At 37.7% G+C, this 18,409-nt stretch overlaps 2 protein-coding genes across 3 annotated transcripts; both read left to right on the top strand.

Annotated features, from left to right (window-relative positions):
• Nucleotides 1–2,432: 2,432 nt before the first annotated feature.
• LOC113723234 (G-type lectin S-receptor-like serine/threonine-protein kinase At1g61550) lies at nucleotides 2,433–7,095 on the top strand. 2 transcript variants are annotated; one of them, XM_072074283.1, is made up of 7 exons: nucleotides 2,433–3,946; nucleotides 4,026–4,136; nucleotides 4,397–4,680; nucleotides 4,770–4,980; nucleotides 5,880–6,117; nucleotides 6,282–6,432; nucleotides 6,607–7,095. In XM_072074283.1, the coding sequence occupies exons 1-7, from the start codon at nucleotides 2,650–2,652 to the stop codon at nucleotides 6,922–6,924; spliced, it is 2,610 nt and encodes an 869-aa protein (XP_071930384.1). In that variant the 5' UTR covers nucleotides 2,433–2,649; the 3' UTR covers nucleotides 6,925–7,095. The 2 variants fall into 2 exon arrangements, with proteins under 2 accessions (XP_071930384.1, XP_027102204.2); XM_027246403.2 differs by having other exon boundaries at nucleotides 4,391–4,680.
• A 5,512-nt stretch (nucleotides 7,096–12,607) lies between these two features.
• LOC113723235 (G-type lectin S-receptor-like serine/threonine-protein kinase At1g61550) lies at nucleotides 12,608–17,179 on the top strand. The gene is made up of 7 exons (XM_027246404.2): nucleotides 12,608–13,947; nucleotides 14,024–14,134; nucleotides 14,357–14,640; nucleotides 14,730–14,940; nucleotides 15,893–16,130; nucleotides 16,295–16,445; nucleotides 16,620–17,179. The coding sequence occupies exons 1-7, from the start codon at nucleotides 12,672–12,674 to the stop codon at nucleotides 16,935–16,937; spliced, it is 2,589 nt and encodes an 862-aa protein (XP_027102205.2). The 5' UTR covers nucleotides 12,608–12,671; the 3' UTR covers nucleotides 16,938–17,179.
• The last annotated feature ends 1,230 nt before the right edge of the window (nucleotides 17,180–18,409 follow it).

The following is an 18,409-nucleotide window of genomic DNA, read 5'->3' as shown; positions in this document are numbered from 1 at the left end:
TCTGCTACCAAATGCAAGTTCCAGATCCCAGCACAAAATCACAAACTCATGCACCATGAACAAAAAGGGGACCAGATTTCTTGATCTTTTACGTGCAAACAGGTTGGAAAAGAGAGGAAAGTGAGGGAGGGTTACCTCTTAAGGTATTATGGAGCCAAAACAACGTGAAAAATCGCGTCCAAATGAAAGGCCTGAAGCTGCAAATCTTTGCTAACGAAGATCCAAGTGCTGACGACTGGCTGATTTCGAGCCAAAATTTGAGAATTCTGGAGACTGTTTTTCTTGAAGTTTTGTGAACAAAAATTGCCCTTCTACAAACTTAGATGGTGTAGCAACAAAGAAAACTCCATAAATAACTAAATTGATGTCGGGTTTTGAGCTGAAATTGGGTCAGAAAGTCAACCCTGGCTCAAGATTTTCTGGAAAAATTTCTGCTCTCTTTTCTTCCTTTTTCTCTCTCTTTTCTCTCTCTATCTACTCTTCCGCCACATCCCCTTGTTCCTCTCCCTTTAGGGCTGTTTTTAGGACCTTTTATAGCTACAAAATCCCCAAAACCTAGAACTAAGGGAGGAGATTGGAGCTGCATTTTTCTTGATGATTTTTGAGCCACTAGATGGCCTTTGTCCTGGGATTTTCCTGATGTTTAGATTAGATCCAGGTGGATTGGTACTGGAGTGATCCAATGGAGCGAAAAAATGAAGAAAAAAGAATGGAAAAAGGCCAAGAAATTTTGCTGCAAGACCTTGTACTGTTTCTGCTTCATCTTCTTCGTACGAAGAAGAAGGAATGGCGCGCGTGGCTTCCCAATTTTTTTTTTTTTTTTTTGCAAAAACTGATTTGATTTCTTTTAACACTTCTTTTCTTCTTTTCTTTTTTTTTTTCCGATGAAACAAAAAAAAAATAAAAAAGATAAAATTTTGGTGTCTACATGATCATTTCCAATCTGGGGTTTGTATATGCAATGGTTCCATAAATGAAGTTAGTATTCCAATGATTGAAGGTCGATGAATGGTCTACTCATGACAAAACAGAATTGGAACAAGTTAATATTGCTCGTTTCAGATACATACTAATGTAATTAAGGTGCAGAGTTCAGGATTGATCCTTATCTTGTTAATCTGTAATAGGTTTAGCACAATTTGTTTCATTGGTGATTGGTGCTGTTTAGCAAAGTGTAATATTTTTCCTACTAGTCTTGTACTTTGGATAGAATCATAGAGAATGTTCATGCAATAAGTCCTTGTTCCAAGTTCTAAACAGACTTCATTTCTGTATCTTTTCATTGGCAAGAATGAGAGCGCTTGATACTGTCGCTCATGTAAACAGCATTCGGATTTTGGTTGGCTGCTTCCATTTGAGCTAGTTGTGCTTCAAAAAAAGATGAAAAATGTTTTGTCCTGAATGAGGAGCATCATGTTGCCATGCCCGAACTTGAATTAAGGACTCAATGCTTGCATGTCCAAGAAAGGAATTATTTGACAGTTGAAACACGAAAAAATAAAATAAGAGGTCTGCTGGAATTTCTTTTGAAAGATCCTCCGAAAATTTGATATTAGTCCAGTGGTGACTAGCGTCAAGACCACAATACTATTCTTTCTTTTTAGATCAAGAAGGCAGTAATCTTACATTATGTGTCTTAAAATCCTTCAAAAATATGCAGGTTTTGTTCAGATAAGAGAAGATGACTGCTGACAGGAATAAAAATTTTAAACCGTGAGAGTATGATTTCATTTGCAGAGGTTGCGAAACCAAAATCATCTCTCCTAGGGAGGAATTGGCGAATAACACTTACATTGGATCTCTTTCAATTAAACTGTTGTTAAAAGTAGTAACATGTAAACAACATTTAGGACTTACGAGAGCTACAAAAGACCTAGAATATTGATTACTTGATACCGTTGAAGTTTGACGTATTAACAGGCTCTTATAAAATTAGTGTTACATCACCAGAAGATGAGTCATATTAATGCATATCATCAGAACGCTCTTATAACTTTTATGAGGAAACACTTTTTAATTACAGTTAAACTTCATCAACCTGCAGATAGCATTTCAAGTGTAATTTTCCAACTTTTATAGTGCTATAGGAAACATCCCAGTGGCTGTCATTTGCGAATCTTAATACACCAAGTAATATTGGTCAACTCAGCTATATTGCTTGCTTGTAAATTGTCCATTAATATATTTCCCCTTAATTTCTTTGCTTTTCTTTCTTCTGTTTTTGTCTCCCCGTCATCAGAAAGAATAAACTAGGATAGTATATGTCTCTATTCAATCGTTTGATACGTGTCTTAACTGTCTATTTTGCAAGACATAAACCATTATTTAAAAGGAACCGCCCTGGTTAATAAGAGTTTTCTGCTTACATTTTCTGGGAAGGGATTGTCTGACCTGATGATTATTGACATAGCAACAAGATTAGGCTAGAAAATTATATCTAATCAAGCCACCTTGCAGTTGTGCATAGTTGAATTCAAGAGGTTCATTTGCTGATCATGTATATTGATCATTGACCTTTAGTAGATTAAGTATCAAGGCAGAACAAAGAAGAAGAGACTAGAAAGTGATCTTAAGAATTCATATGGATGACACATTTTTGAAGCTCTTTTAGCGTCAAAGACAATAGAGTGAATAGAGAACATATAGTATATGGATAAAGCTAGCTTATTATTGCTTGTGTTTTATAAGATCCTCTTCATTTTACCAGTATATTGTGCACCAAATGACTCCATAACTCCATCCCAACCACTTAAGGTAGGACAAACTCTCATCTCCACTGGACAAATCTTTGAATTAGGCTTCTTCAGTCCTGGTAAAGCAAGTGAACTGTATATTGGAATCTGGTACAAGATTGATCCCGATCGTAGAATTGTTTGGGTCGCAAACAGAGGAAATGCACTCTTAGCAGATGACCTGGCTTCAAGGCTGATAATCAGCAGTGATGGGAATCTAAAGCTTATGGATGGAAAGCAAGATATTGTCTGGTCAACAAATGCTTCTGTCCAGTCTAATACCACAATTGCAGTGCTTACAGATGATGGAGATTTCATCCTTAAAGATAAGATTTCAGGGGCAACTCTGTGGGAAAGCTTTTATTATCCTTCTGATACAATTTTAGCAACCATGCAGTTAGGATTCAACGGCAGAAGTGGTCAGAAAAGTTTCTTGACATCATGGGAAAATGATAAGGATCCAGCACCTGGAAAGTTTGTCGTTGGACTTTCAGACGAGAAACCACCACAAGCTTTCACATGGAATGGTACCAAACCATATTGGAGAGGAGGTCCATGGGATGGATGGAAGTTCATTGGAATTGAAGATGAGGATAAGGGGTATGCAAATGGAATAAGTCTGACAACAAATAATCAAATAGGAGCCTCATGTATGACTTTCAACAATTTTAACAAGTCCTACATATCAATTATGGTAATTTTACCAACAGGTATGTTGGAGATACTGCACTGGGAAGGACAACAAAATCAGTGGAACGTGTCTTGGGCAGCACCTCAGCATCCATGTGACGTATATGGAACTTGTGGACCCTTCAGCTCTTGTAGCAAGAGTCGCTCTCCACCTTGTGAGTGCCTGAAAGGGTTCTTCCCGTTGTCTAATGAGGAATGGAGTAAGGGAAATTGGACAAGTGGATGCGTGAGGGGTACACAGCTGATGTGTGATGGAAACAGTAGCAACTTAATCTCCAAAGCATCTAAACCGGATGGCTTCTGGAAGCTCAGTCATATGAAATTACCAGATCATTATCTGTATTTGTATGATGAGACTGACCAAGGGGGGTGTAGCCAATGGTGCCTGAGTAACTGCTCTTGTCTGGCATATGCATGTCCAGATGGTATAGGGTGTATGGTTTGGGTGACAGATCTTGTTGACATTCAGCAATTCTCAAATGATGGGGAAGATTTGTATCTCCGCCTTGCTAATACAGAGCTAGGTAATTTAGGTCTAGTCTGGACTGTTTCTACATTATAAAGCTTGCCTGTTCTTCACTATTTGTTTAATGGAATTTTCAGGAGTAAAAAAGCGATACACAGCAACCATCATCAGCGTCTTATCTATATCGGTTGGTTCACTCTTGGGCTTGTTGATATGTTGTGTTAAGAGATGGAGAGCAAACAGAAGAGGTAAACATGTTTATCAATTACTCGCAGCTTGTTAGGAGCTATTCTGTTGACATGCTGACTGCATAGGACTGAAAATTCATCTAAATATATTTGAATTCTTATATTTGATCGTTTAGCAGCAATTCAGTATTGAAGATACGCTTAGCCTCCCCTTTCCTGTTATCTGATTATTCCATTGCTAATCTCAAGCAAACTGATTCTACAACTCAGAAAAAGTTAGTAAGTGCTGATTTTCTATGTAATTATTGTTAAAGCTACAGCACTTAGGCATTCAGACACTCATATCCGTGAACAAAAGTCAGAGACAAGTAAACGGTGCATAATGAAGGGCTTCAGGATAAAGTGCATGGTAAAGGGTCTCTTTGTGTCCGAGAGAAAGGGCACTGTGAGAGATATTTCGCAAGAAGATGTCCAGGAAGGTCCTGCATCAGCAAAGCGGTCATCCGAGCTTCCAATTATTGATTTCAAAAGGGTAAAGAGAGCTACCAACAACTTCAGTGAAGCTAACAAGCTTGGTGAAGGAGGATTCGGTGCAGTTTACAAGGTAATTAAACTTCTAAATAAGTATCTGCACATCGATATTAGCTTAGGCATGGATAGAACTCATGAATAATTTGTGAACCTGAATTCCAGGGGAAATTAGAAGATGGACAGCTAATAGCCGTGAAAAGGCTTTCAAGTCACTCAGGACAAGGCATGGAGGAGTTCAAGAATGAGGTTATGTTGATATCTAAACTTCAGCACAGAAATCTTGTAAGGCTGTTGGGTTGCTGCATTCAAGGAGAAGAAAAGATAGTCATTCTTGAATACATGAAAAACAAAAGCTTGGACAAATTCCTTTTTGGTAAATATTCTTGTTTAGTACTTCACTGAATTACTAACTCAAAATTTCTTTTATTAAGTTTAGGCTAGTGAGTTCTAAGTAATTTCCTGTGTATTCGTTGCTAGGAGGATCAGGACTGCGCTAGTGAAATTGAACTTAGAGGTCAGCCGAGTGATCCGCATTACGTTTTACAATTATCTCTCATCAGATGGTAGTGTATATGCATAGTTATCTTATAGAACAATTGCTTGATTGGAAAATCGAATTCATCCTCAATTCACAAGGCCCTCAGTCCCGTTCTGAATAGTCTTTGGCACGTTTTATGACATCAAACACTTCGTCAAAATTAATGTGTTTGACATTTGCACCTCCTGAAAATTCTGAAGTTTTCTTAACCCTGTCAATTGCTCCGATAATTTTCTCAAATTTCCTTCTTCGGTTATCTTGCCCTCTAGAGGAAATGAAAACATTTGCCACAATTGTATGGAATACTAAATAAATTACATGGGAATATAGACAAATCTCAGAGATGTTGAAGTTAATATTTAACAGGAAAACAGTTTTTTCCATTTCGAAGTAATAATAATCAACATTACCAGCTCTCTAACTGGTTTCCTATATTCAGGAGATCTTTTTCATGACTAGAAAAATTCTTGTTTTTTCAATTATTATGATGATGTCCTTTGAGGTAACCTAACACCATGTGGAGTTACAAAAATGGATGCTTGATTTCGGCTTGTGTGATGTGTATTAATCTAGAAACATTGAATACTAGCTTTAAACTGAAATCAATTTGCCATAAACAGCAAAACTTTACAATATCCTTCTACTTGTTATTGAAATTTGAACACCACACGGTGTATCCTGTGCACTAACCTTTTCCTCTCATGCATTAAATTGTTTTTGTGGATAATGGGCAGACCGAACAAAAAGGTTGGAGCTAGATTGGGCGAAACGGTTCAACATAATTCAGGGCATTGCCAGAGGGCTTCTATACCTCCATCGAGATTCTTGTTTGAGAATCATTCACAGGGATTTGAAGGCCAGCAATATTCTCTTGGATGATGACATGAACCCCAAAATCTCAGACTTTGGGCTGGCACGAACATTCCGAGTCACCCAAGAACTAGCTAACACTCTCAGAGTTGTGGGAACTTTGTAAGTGATCAACTGATCTTTTCTAAAGCATGTCTTTTCTGACTCGTGGCGAACCGAAAAGAATATAAAGATAAAGCTAATATCTATTCCACGGAGAAATATGTGCTTAATTATAGGTGAATTATGTAAACAGTTGACACTTTAGTGTTTCATATATGATGCAGCGGTTATATGTCTCCAGAATATGCCATGGGAGGCCTCTTTTCAGAAAAATCTGATGTTTATAGCTTCGGAGTTTTGCTGCTAGAGATTGTCAGCAGCAAGAAGAACACTGGTTTTGGATATCATGAAAAATATTTGAACCTTCTTGGTTATGTAAGTGGATAAAGCTTTTCTTATTCTCATGTTGATTTAATTTCAGGTAGATCAGATAAAATCTGTCTTGTCTAAGAACTAAGATTTAAAGATGAATACTGTGGGAAGCCAAACTACAATGTGGGTACTCGAATCCACTTCTAATCGGCAACTTGCAAATGATTTATTGCTCAGGCATGGCAATTGTGGAACGAGTGTAAAGCTCCAGAATTGCTGGATCCATCACTGGCAGATTCTTGCACCCCAGCAGAAGTAATGAGATGCATTCAAATTGGACTTCTTTGTGTTCAAGACCATGCTGCAGATCGGCCTACGATGTCAAATGTGGTTCTGATGCTAAGCAGTTCTGAGAGCGAAATGGAACTTCCTCAACCAAGACAACCAACATTTACGTTTCAAAGCTTGCTAGAATCCGAGCATTTTCAATCAGGGGTTTGCACGTTCAATGTTTCCACAAATGAAGTTAGTATTTCATTGGTTGAAGGTCGATGAATAGTCTCCTCGGGACGCAACACGCTGTAACCAGTGAAATTTAGCATATGTCATGTGCTATTTGTGAATAAACGTAACAAAAAGTTCAGAATTTAGATGAATCATTAATTAATTAGTCTGTAATAGATTTAACACAATTTTCTTTTCTTTCTATTTTTTTTTTTGTGTTAATCTGTGGTGGATTTAGCACAATATTGTTCATTGATAAGTGAAGCTGTTTAGAAAAGTGCAACATTTTTCTGTCGGTCTTGTAGTTGTCGTCTGCATATTACTCCATGAGCGGAGGGGTTGGCATCCCATCCCCATGTACAGAGTTTTGGCAAAAAAAAAAAAAAAAAAGAGAGAGTCCATGAGTGGAGGGAGTGGCGGCACTTGAGATCCTCGGTGACATGTTTTCTATGCCAATCCAATGCCACCAATAGTATTGTGTCAAGTGTCATGTTATTATTTACCCTTGGGTTAAATCAAGCCAAATTAAATTATTAGAAAATTAAAATGTAAATAATAACATGACACTTGGCACAATACTATTGGTGGCATTGGATTGGCATAGAAAACATGTCACCGAGGATCTCAAGTGCCACTTGAGATCCTCGGTGACATGTTTTCTATGCCAATCCAATGCCACCAATAGTATTGTGCCAAGTGTCATGTTATTATTTACATTTTAATTTTCTAATAATTTAATTTGGCTTGATTTAACACAAGGGTAAATAATAACATGACACTTGGCACAATACTATTGGTGGCATTGGATTGGCATAGAAAACATGTCACCGAGGATCTCAAGTGCCGCCACTCCACTTGAGATCCTCGGTGACATATTTTCTATGCCAACCCAATGCCACCAATAATGTTGTACCAAGTGTCATGTTATTATTTACATTTTAATTTTCTAATAATTTAATTTGGCTTGATTTAACACAAGGGTAAATAATAACATGACACTTGGCACAATACTATTGGTGGCATTGGATTGGCATAGAAAACATGTCACCGAAGATCTCAAGTGTATTCGGGTACCCGAAAAAAAGGGACGGGTCATAGGGTACCAAAATGGCTGATCTGATATATTAGGGTCGGGTCAGCCAAATCATGTTAGGGGCAGGTACCCGATCCGTGCCCACCCCTACCTGTGAGGTCCCAGTCCGTTCGTAAGTTGATATTAGAGTGGTTTGACTCGATACTTTTGAAGATGTAAATAGAACTTTTGGGGATTGTATATATTATAAACAGTTCTCTTTTGATTTAATATAGTTTTATTAGTTTTGTGTTTCGAGTCCTGGCGCGAGTTAGACAGGCGTCCCGCCGATACTCTAGGGTTCGCCCTTGGGAGAAGCGGGGGCGTCACAGGTGGTAACAAGGACAAGAGCCAGACCAAGTCGCTACAGCCATCCAGCGGATGGCCGATCTTCTGGAGCGAATGTCAAATCAACAGGGCCAGGGGAGCAGTACTGCGAACCTTGGACATAATCCGGGTAATCATGAGGGAGAGGACCGTGTTTTAGAACGGTTCCAAAAATTTGCACCCCCTAAATTTGTAGGTGGACCCGACCCTGACCTAGCGGAGGGTTGGATGGACCGTATGCTAGATATTTTTGCCGCGCTTAGGTACTCGGAGGAACGGCAGATATCCTTTGTTGCCTTTCAATTTGAAGGGGCCGCCCGAGCCTGGTGGAACGTGATTAAAACCAAGTGGCAGCGCGAACAAACCTCCTGGACCTGGATCAACTTCACACGGGAATTTAACGAAAAATACCTGCCGTCCATTGTGCAAGAAAAACGGGAAGATGACTTCATCCGCCTACGTCAAGAGGTATCGAGTGTGGCGGAATACGAAACTTAGTTTACGAAACTTTCCCGTTTTGCCCCAGAGCTGGTGCTGACGGAGCAAAAGCGAATTCGCCGTTTTACCCAAGGCTTGAATGTGGAGATCCAGGAGGCACTAGCAGCTGCACAGTTGGACACGTTTAGCCAGGCACTAGAAAAAGCACAGCGGATTGAAACTGCGAGAGGACAGGTTAAAGCCTTCCATGACCGGAAAAGGAGGCAACCCAGCTCGAATGATTCCATGGTTGGACAGAGTTCGCGAAACGAGCCACCTACTAAGACAAGCAAAGGCACAGATGGTCCACGACCTGCAAGAACCCTGAATAGCTTTGGACGAGGTCAGATAATGCAAGAGCCCCAGAGGAGTGCCCAGCGTGGAGGGTCAAGTACGGCCACTAAGTCAACCTGTGGTTTCTGTGGGGGCAATCACACCGATGAAAATTGCTGGAAAAATAGTTCGGTACGGAAATGCTTCAAATGTGGTAGCACCGAACATTTGATTGCCCGGTGCCCTAAGATGCAGAAGGGAGGACTCAAACCACCAACAGAAGGGACCATAACGAAACCGTCAAATGCAGGGGAAAATCGACCCAAAGGGCCAGTAAGAGTGTATGCAATGGGTCAACAAGAAGTGACTGACCCTTCGGCGGGTTTCGAAGGTACGTTTTGACCAAAGAATTAATTTCGAGAACGAAATTGTCCTAAGTGGGGGAGATTGTGAGGCCCCAGTCCGTTCGTAAGTTGATATTAGAGTGGTTTGACTCGATACTTTTGAAGAAATAAATAGAACTTTTGGGAATTGTATATATTATAAACAGTTCTCTTTTGGTTTAATATAGTTTTATTAGTTTTGTGTTTCGAGTCCTGGCGCGAGTTAGGCAGGCGTCCCGCCGATACCCTAGGGTTCGCTCTTGGGAGAAGCGGGGGCGTCACACCCCCCCCCCCCGGAGCCACAACAAAAAAATCCACAAAATTCCTTGCCCTCTTCCTAGCTTTTGTTGGTGAAAGTTTTGAACTTTTTCTCCTCTTTAAATATTTTTTTACCTTGCATTATATTTAGTTGATCACTTCTTATTAAGTGCTTAAGTATTACGTATTGCCTCGTTATTATTTTATCCATTGTGTTAAAAAATCTTAATACCTAAATCCTACACACCTTGCAATTAATTGTTTTATTTTAATTTCCATTATTAATCTCCAAAATTCAAATATGAATACTTGGTTTTACATATATGTGGTCTTTTATATTATATGTAAGAAAAAAACTAATAAAGTTGTATACTATAGATATACTCTTCCTCAACATACAAAACCAGCATATATATATATATATATATATATATATATATAGCTAATTAGCAATATTATCTCTTTACTTCCAATTTATACTTGGAGATATGATTGCTCTCCAGAGTTTGATATTAGAGAATAGTCAAATTATATTTTTGTTCAATGGAATTGTAAGAATAAGAAGATAGAGAATTGAGTAGTTATACTTATTCAATATGTTCATGCAAGCTAATATATAGCTTTCTTACTATGTTCCATTGACTTAAATATAGTTGTAATGTTGTTAAACAATCAAATGATTAAAAAAAAAAAAAAAGAGAGAGAGAACTTGCCAATGTAGAATCTCAATTAAAAAATTTTTTAGTTTAAGTCATAGTTAGATATTTAGACTGGATAAAGAGACATTCGGAACAAAAACTTATACATGCAATCGATCATTCTGAAAATGGCACTCAATAACACATGTATGTCCTCCGCCTGACCTATAGTCCTGGCCTCGGCACAGATGAGTCTATACTAAAACACATACTTCATTTTGAATGAGCAGTGTCTGTTGTTATGTCGGGAAATGAAGCAGCAAAAACAAATTTCTTTGTTGAATTTTTGTTGCAGATTTCTTCGAAACTCTCAGTTTAGAGTGATTCTTGGCAGATGATTTCATTAGAGTGCTGCTTCAGTTTTGCATTTGTAGAGGTATCCCTACACGTAAACATTGCTGCTTCAGTTTTGCATTTGTAGAGGTGTCTCTACACGTAAACAAGTATAGCTTTCAAAATTTTATCCTTTGATTGCTAGTACATTTTTCTTGTGAACTAATAGTCTCATACCATGTGTTGCATGGTAATATTTACTACCAATATCAGAACAGGCCATGTGTTGTATGGTATGGTAAACAAAGTGCAGGGTTGGGGATTGATCCTTGTCTAGTTAATCTGTAGCAAAATATGTTTCATTGGGACTGGTGCTGTTCAGCGAAAGTGTAATTTTTTCCCCCTACGAGTCTTGTACTTTGGATAGTCATATAGAATGTTCATGCAATAAGTATTTATCCTAAGTTGTAAACAAACTTACTTTTAGACGCAACATATTTAGTATATAAATTAATAAATTCTGATCACATTTAGTTCAAAAATAGTAAATTGTTCAATTTGAACGGAGAAGACTCATGTGTCTAGTACGTGGCGTTAAGTCAAATTAATTTCTTAGTTAAAGTCAACGGTCACGTGCCAGACACGTGAGTCTTCTCCGTCCAAATTGAATAATTTACCGTTTTTGAATTAAATGTGGTCAAAAATTATTAATTTATGTACTAAATACATTGCACCTAAAAGTTTGGGGACGAAATATATCTCTATCCCAAAGTATAGGGAGGAAAAGTGGATTTTTTCCTTTGAAACACAACCAAAAAAAAAAGGAAAAAAGAAAGAAAGAAAGTAAAAGTCTTTGCTGGAACTTTTTTGAAAGATCCTCTAAAATTATGATATTAGTCCAGTGGTGACTCGTATCAAGGCCACAATATTAGTATTCTTTCTTTTTAGATCAAGGGGGCAGTAATCTTACCGTATGTAACTTACAATCCTTCAAAAATCAGGCTTTGTTCAGATAAGAGAAGATGATTGCTGAGGGGAAGAAAAATATTAAACCGTGAAAGTATCATTTTATTTGAAGTGGTTGTGAAACCAAATCATCTCTCCGAGGGGGCAATTGGCAAATAACACTCAGATTGATCTTTTTGATTTAAACTGCAGTTAAAAGTAGTAATGCGTGGGCAACATTTAGGAATTACGACGGCTGCAAAAGACCTACACCATTGATTACTTGGTAGTTTGATACCGTAAAGTTCAACAAATTAACTAAAAGTATAATTAGTGTTACACAACCACAAGAACCATCGCAGTCATATTAATGCATATTATAAGAACGTTCTTTTAATTAGTATAATTTTTACAAGGAAACACTTTTTATTCACACTTAATTTACTTGATCAAGTTGAAGATAGCATTTCAAGTGCAATTTCCCAAGTCCCACTTTAACAATGCTATAGGAAACATCCCAGTGACTGTCATTTGCGAATCTCAATACAGCAACTAATATTGGTCAACTCAGGTGTATTACTTGTAAATTGTCCATTGATGTATTTAACCTTAATTTCTTTGCTTTTCTTTCTTCCGTTTTTTGTCCCTATCATCAGAAAGAATAAACTATGATATGATAAGCTTCTATTTTTTTTTTTTATTTGATAGGTGTCCTAACTGTCTGTTTTGGTTGACACATAAAAGCACTATTTAAAAGGAACCTCCAAGGGGAGGTTAACATGGCGTATCTGCTTACATTTTCAGGGAAGGATTGTCTGATCTGATGATTATTGACATAACAAGAAGATTAGGCCAGAAAATGATATTCAATCAACCCACTTTGCAGCTGTGCATAGTTGAATTGAAAGGTTCATTTATTTATCAAAGTATATTGACCATTGACTTTTATTTGTTTACGTGGTAGTAAATAAAAGGCCAAGCAGGACAAAGACTAAGAGCCTAGGAAGTGATCTTAAGAATTCATTTGGAGGACACATTTTTTATGCTCCTTTAGCATCAAAGACAGTACAGTGAATAGAGAGCACATAGTATATGGATAAAGCTAGCTTATTGTTGCTTGTGTTTTATAACATACTCTTCATTTTACCAGTATGTTGTGCATCAAATGACACCATAACTCCATCCCAACCACTCAAAGTGGGACAAACTCTAATCTCTGCTAGGCAAATCTTTGAATTAGGCTTCTTCCGTCCTGGTAATGCAAGTGAATTGTATGTTGGAATCTGGTACAAGTTTGATCCTGGCCGTAGAATTGTTTGGGTTGCAAACAGAGAAAATGCACTCTCGGCGCGTGACCTGGCTTCAAGGCTGATAATCAGCAGCGACGGGAATCTAAAGCTTCTAGATGGGAAGCAAAATACTATCTGGTCAACTAATGCTTCCGCCCATTCTAATAGCACAATTGCAGTGCTTAGAGATGACGGTGATTTCATCCTTGAAGATAATGTTTCAGGGGCAACTCTATGGGAAAGCTTTTATTACCCTTCTGATACAGTTTTACCAAACATGACTGGAATGAAAAACGTCTCAATGTCCTGGGAAAATGAGAATGATCCAGCACCTGGGAACTTTTTTAATACACTTTCAGATGAAAAACCACCACAAGCTTTCACATGTAATGGCACCAAACCATACTGGAGAGGAGGGCCATGGAACGGATGGCAGTTCATTGGAATTCCAGATGCGACTAAAGGGTACGCAAATGGAATGAGTCTGATACCAAATAATCAAACGGGAGCTGCATATATGACTTTCAGCACTTTCAACGAGTCCTATATTTACATTATGGTAATTTTACCAACAGGTATGTTGGAACTACTGCAATGGGAAGGTCAACAAAATCAATGGAACCGGCTTTGGGCAGCACCTCAACATCCATGCGATGTATATGGAACTTGTGGACCCTTCACTGCTTGTAGCATGAGTGGATCTCCAATTTGCGAGTGCCTGAAAGGGTTCTATCCGCAATCTAATGAGGAATGGAGTAAGGGAAATTGGACAAGTGGATGTTTGCGGCGTACAGAGTTGATGTGCACTACGAACAGTAGCAACTTAACATATAAAGCATCGAAACCGGATGGCTTCTGGAAGCTCAGTCAGATGAAATTACCAGATCATTATCTGTATTTGTATGATAAGACTGACCAAGGGGGGTGTAGCCAATGGTGCCTGAGTAACTGCTCTTGTCTGGCTTATGCATATCCAGATGGTATAGGGTGTATGGTTTGGGTGACACATCTTGTTGACATTCAGCAATTCTCAGACGGTGGGGAAGATCTATATCTCCGCCTTGCTAATTCAGAGCTAGGTAATCTAGGTCTAGTCTGGACTGTTTCTTCATTATAAAGCTTGTCTGTTCACAATGTGTTTAATGGAATTTTCAGGAGTAAAAAAGCGATACACAGCAATCATCATCAGCGTCCTATCTATATCGGTTGGTTTACTTGTGGGCTTGTTGATATGTTGTATTAAGAGATGGAAAGCAAACAGAAGAGGTAAAAATGTTTATCACTGACTGCATAGGACTGAAAATGCATCTAAACATATTTAAATTTGCATATTTGATCATTTAGCAGCCATTCAGTATTCAATATACGCTAACCCTCCCCTTCCATGGAAACTGAGTAGTCCATTGCTAATCTCAAGCAAACTGATTCTACAACTCAGAAAAAGTTAATAAGTGCTGATTTTCTTTGTAATTATTGTTAACGTTACAGCACTTAGGCATTCAGACACACATATACGTGAACAAAAATCAGAGACAAGTAAATGCCGCATAATGAAGGGCTTCAGGATAAAGTGCATGGTAAAGAGTCTCTTTGTGTCCGAGAGAAACGGCACTGTGAGAGATATTTCGCAAGAAGATGTCCAGGAAGGTCCTGCATCAGCAAAGGGGTCATCCGAGCTTCCAATTATCAATTTTAATAGGGTAAAGAGAGCTACCAACAACTTCAGTGAAGCTGACAAGCTTGGTGAAGGAGGATTCGGTGCAGTTTACAAGGTAATTAAACTTCTAAACAAGTATCTGCACACCGATATTAGCTTGGGCATGGATAGAACTTATGCATAATTTGTGAACCTGAATTCCAGGGGAAATTAGAAGATGGACAGCTAATAGCCGTGAAAAGGCTTTCAAGTCACTCAGGACAGGGCATGGAGGAGTTCAAGAATGAGGTTATGTTGATATCTAAACTTCAGCACAGAAATCTTGTAAGGCTGTTGGGTTGCTGCATTCAAGGAGAAGAAAAGATAGTCATTCTTGAATACATGAAAAACAAAAGCTTGGACAAATTCCTCTTTGGTAAATATTCTTGTTTAGTACTTCACTGAATTACTAACTCAAAATTTCTTTTAATTAGTTTAGGCTAGTGAGTTCTAAGTAATTTCCTGTGTATTGTTTGCTACGACGATCAGGACTGTGCCAGTTGCATTCCAGTTGAGGTCAGCGGAGTGATCTGCTTTATGGTTCATAATTATCTCTCATCAGATAGTAGGGTATATGTATAAATATCTTGTAGAACAACTGCTTAATTGGAAAATTGAATCCATCCTTTACTTGCAAGTCCTCAATCCCGTTATGAATAGTTTTTGCACGTTATGTGACATCAAACACTTCGTCAATCCTGAAGAGCAACGATGGGTAAATGTCACACCTCAACTTTCAACAACTAGTATTTTAGGGTGGCAAAATTAATGTATTTTACATTTGCACCCCCGAAAATTCTAAAGTTTTCTTTACCCTTTCAATTGCCCCAATAATTTTCTCAAATTTCCTTCTTCCGTTATCTTGTTCTCTAGAGGAATAGGAAACATTTACCACAATTGTATGGAATACTGAAAAAATTACAGACAAATCTCAGAGATTTTGAAATTAAAATTTTACAGGAAAACAGCTTTTCCATGTCCAAATAATAATAATCTACATTACCAGCTCTCTAACTGGTTTCCTAGATTCAGGTGGTCTTTTTCATGACTAGAAGAATTCCTGTTTTTTCAATTATTGTGATGATGTCCTTTCAGGTAACCTGACACCATGCGGGGTTTACAAAGATTGAAGCTTGATTTCTACTTATGTAATGTATATTAATCTAGAACCATTGAATGCCAGCTTTAAACTGCAACCAAATTGTCAAAAACAGCAAAAATTAACATTATCCTTCTACTTATTATTGCAATGGAACACCACACAGTGTATATTGTGGACTGACCTTTTCCTTTCATGCATTAAATTGTTTTATGTGGATAATGGGCAGACCGAACAAAAAGGTTGAAGCTAGATTGGGCAAAACGGTTCAACATACTTCAGGGCATTGCCAGAGGGCTTCTATATCTCCATCGAGATTCTTGTTTGAGAATCATTCACAGAGATTTGAAGGCCAGCAATATTCTCTTGGATGATGACATGAACCCCAAAATCTCAGACTTTGGGCTGGCACGAACTTTCCGAGTCACCCAAGAACTAGCTAACACTCTCAGAGTTGTGGGAACTTTGTAAGTGATCAACTGATCTTTTCTAAAGCATGTCTGCCCTGACTCGTGGCCAACCAAAAAAAATATAAAGATAAAGCTAATATCTATTGCATGGAGAAATATGTGCTTAATTATAGGTGAATTTTGTAAACAGTTGATACTTTTGTGTTTCAAATATGATGCAGCGGTTATATGTCTCCAGAATATGCCATGGGAGGCCTCTTTTCAGAAAAATCTGATGTTTATAGCTTCGGAGTTTTGCTGCTAGAGATTATCAGTAGCAAGAAGAACACTGGTTTTGGATATCATGAAAAATATTTGAACCTTCTTGGCTATGTAAGTGGATAAAGCTTTTCTTATTCTCGTGTTAGTTTAATTTCAGGTAGATCAGATAAAATCTGTCTTGTCTAAGAATTAAGATAAAAAGACGAATATAGTGGGAAGCCAAACTACAATTTGGGTACTCGAATCCAATTCTAAAGGGCGACTTGGAAATGATTCATTGCTCAGGCGTGGCAATTGTGGAACGATTGTAAAGCTCCAGAATTGCTGGATCCATCACTGGCGGATTCTTGCACCCCAGCAGAAGTAATAAGATGCATTCAAATTGGACTTCTTTGTGTTCAAGACCATGCTGCAGATCGGCCTACAATGTCAAATGTGGTACTGATGCTAAGCAGTTCTGAGAGTGAAATGGAACTTCCTCAACCAAGACAACCAACATTTACGTTTCAAAGCTTGCTAGAATCTGAGCATTTTCAATCAGGGGTTTGCACGTTCAATGTTTCCACAAATGAAGTTAGTATTTCATTGGTTGAAGGTCGATGAATAGTCTACCCGAGACACAAGACGTCTGGAACAAGTGAAATCTAGCATGTATCATATGCTATTGGTGAATAAAATTGAATAGGTTCAGAATTTAGATAAAAATCCTTAATTAGTCAGTCTGTTGTAGATTTAGCACAATTTGTGTGTGTGTGTGTGTGTGTGTGTTAATCTGTAGCGGATTTAGCACAATATTGTTCATTGAAAAGTGGTGCTGTTTAGCAACGTACAACATTTTTCTACCAGTCCTGTCGTTGTAGGTGGGATAGAGAATGCTTGTTCATCAAGTCCGGGGAGCAGCCGTGCAGCCAGCCCCAAGTTTTGAAATTTCCTTTTTGCCCCAAAAAAGTTGTTATTACAAATTTTCATTGAGAGTCTTTACCTTGAAAAAGAAAAAAAGATTGACAAAATTCTTTCCCCTCTTCCTATCATTTGCTTATGAAAATTTTGAACTTTTTCCTCTCTTTAAATATTTTTTAACATTGCGTTATAATTACTTGATCACTTCTTGTTAACTGCTTTAGTATTATCTATTGTCTTGTTACAATTTTATCTATTGTGTTAAGAAAAATCTCTTAATAGCTAAATTGCACATTTTTCGATTACTTGTTTATTTTAATTTCTATTATTAATCTACCAAAATTAAAATTTAAATACTTGGTTTTACATATATGTGATCTTTTATATGTAAGAAAAAAAACTAATAAAATTGTACATTAAAGAAATGCTCCTAATCATACAAAACCAACATGTATAGCTAATTAGCAATGTTATTTTTTCACTTCCAATTTGTACTTTGAGATATGATTGCTCTATAATGAGATATTTGGATTGGATAAAGTGACATCCGGAACGAATAAAAAAATTGTACATGCAATCCATAATTCTCAAAATGGCACTCAAAAACACATATATGCCTGCCGCTTGACAGATAATCCTGGCTTCGGCACTGGTAATTCCTTACTCTTAACACATACTTCAATTTGAATGAGCAGTATCTGCTGTCATATCTGGAAATGAATCAGCAGAAACAAATTTCGTTGCAGAAATTTGTTGATGAAATCCCTGAAACTTTTGAGTTTAGAGTGATTCTTGGCAGATGATTTTCATCTGAGTTCTGCTTCAGCTTTGCATTTGTAGAGGTATCTTTACACGGAAACAAGTGTAGTTTTCAAAACCTATCCTATCATTACCAGTACAATTTTTCTTTTGAATAAGAACGAATAGTCTCATACCATGTGCTGTATGGTAATTGGTACTACTGAATATCGGAATAGGCCATCCACTTATTTGTAACGAATTCCGCAGCCTCTGCAGAACTAATTTAGGATTCAAGCTCATAGGAGTGTTTCCTTTAGAAAATGAAACTTCTTATTGGCTAGTGATTCAATATGACTTGGATTCCTTAGATAAGAATGAGAATGCTTGACATGATTGTTTCTGTTAAGAGCATTTGAAGCTAGTTCTGCTGGAAG

Source organism: Coffea arabica, chromosome 2c, assembly GCF_036785885.1.
Source record: "Coffea arabica cultivar ET-39 chromosome 2c, Coffea Arabica ET-39 HiFi, whole genome shotgun sequence".
In the NCBI taxonomy this organism is placed as follows: domain Eukaryota; kingdom Viridiplantae; phylum Streptophyta; class Magnoliopsida; order Gentianales; family Rubiaceae; genus Coffea; species Coffea arabica.
Note: the sequence above shows the minus strand (reverse complement) of the source record. Positions and strands in the feature narration are given on the sequence as shown.

Excerpts from the sequence above, each read along its gene's own strand:
- LOC113723234 (XM_027246403.2), top strand. The coding sequence starts at position 2,650 with ATGGATAAAGCTAGCTTATTATTGCTTGTGTTTTATAAGATCCTCTTC. Across the intron at positions 4,137-4,390 it reads ATGGAGAGCAAACAGAAGAG|CTACAGCACTTAGGCATTCA; the intron begins GTAAACATGTTT and ends TTATTGTTAAAG. Across the intron at positions 4,981-5,879 it reads CTTGGACAAATTCCTTTTTG|ACCGAACAAAAAGGTTGGAG; the intron begins GTAAATATTCTT and ends GATAATGGGCAG.
- LOC113723235 (XM_027246404.2), top strand. The coding sequence starts at position 12,672 with ATGGATAAAGCTAGCTTATTGTTGCTTGTGTTTTATAACATACTCTTC. Across the intron at positions 13,948-14,023 it reads CCTTGCTAATTCAGAGCTAG|GAGTAAAAAAGCGATACACA; the intron begins GTAATCTAGGTC and ends TGGAATTTTCAG. Across the intron at positions 14,641-14,729 it reads GATTCGGTGCAGTTTACAAG|GGGAAATTAGAAGATGGACA; the intron begins GTAATTAAACTT and ends CCTGAATTCCAG.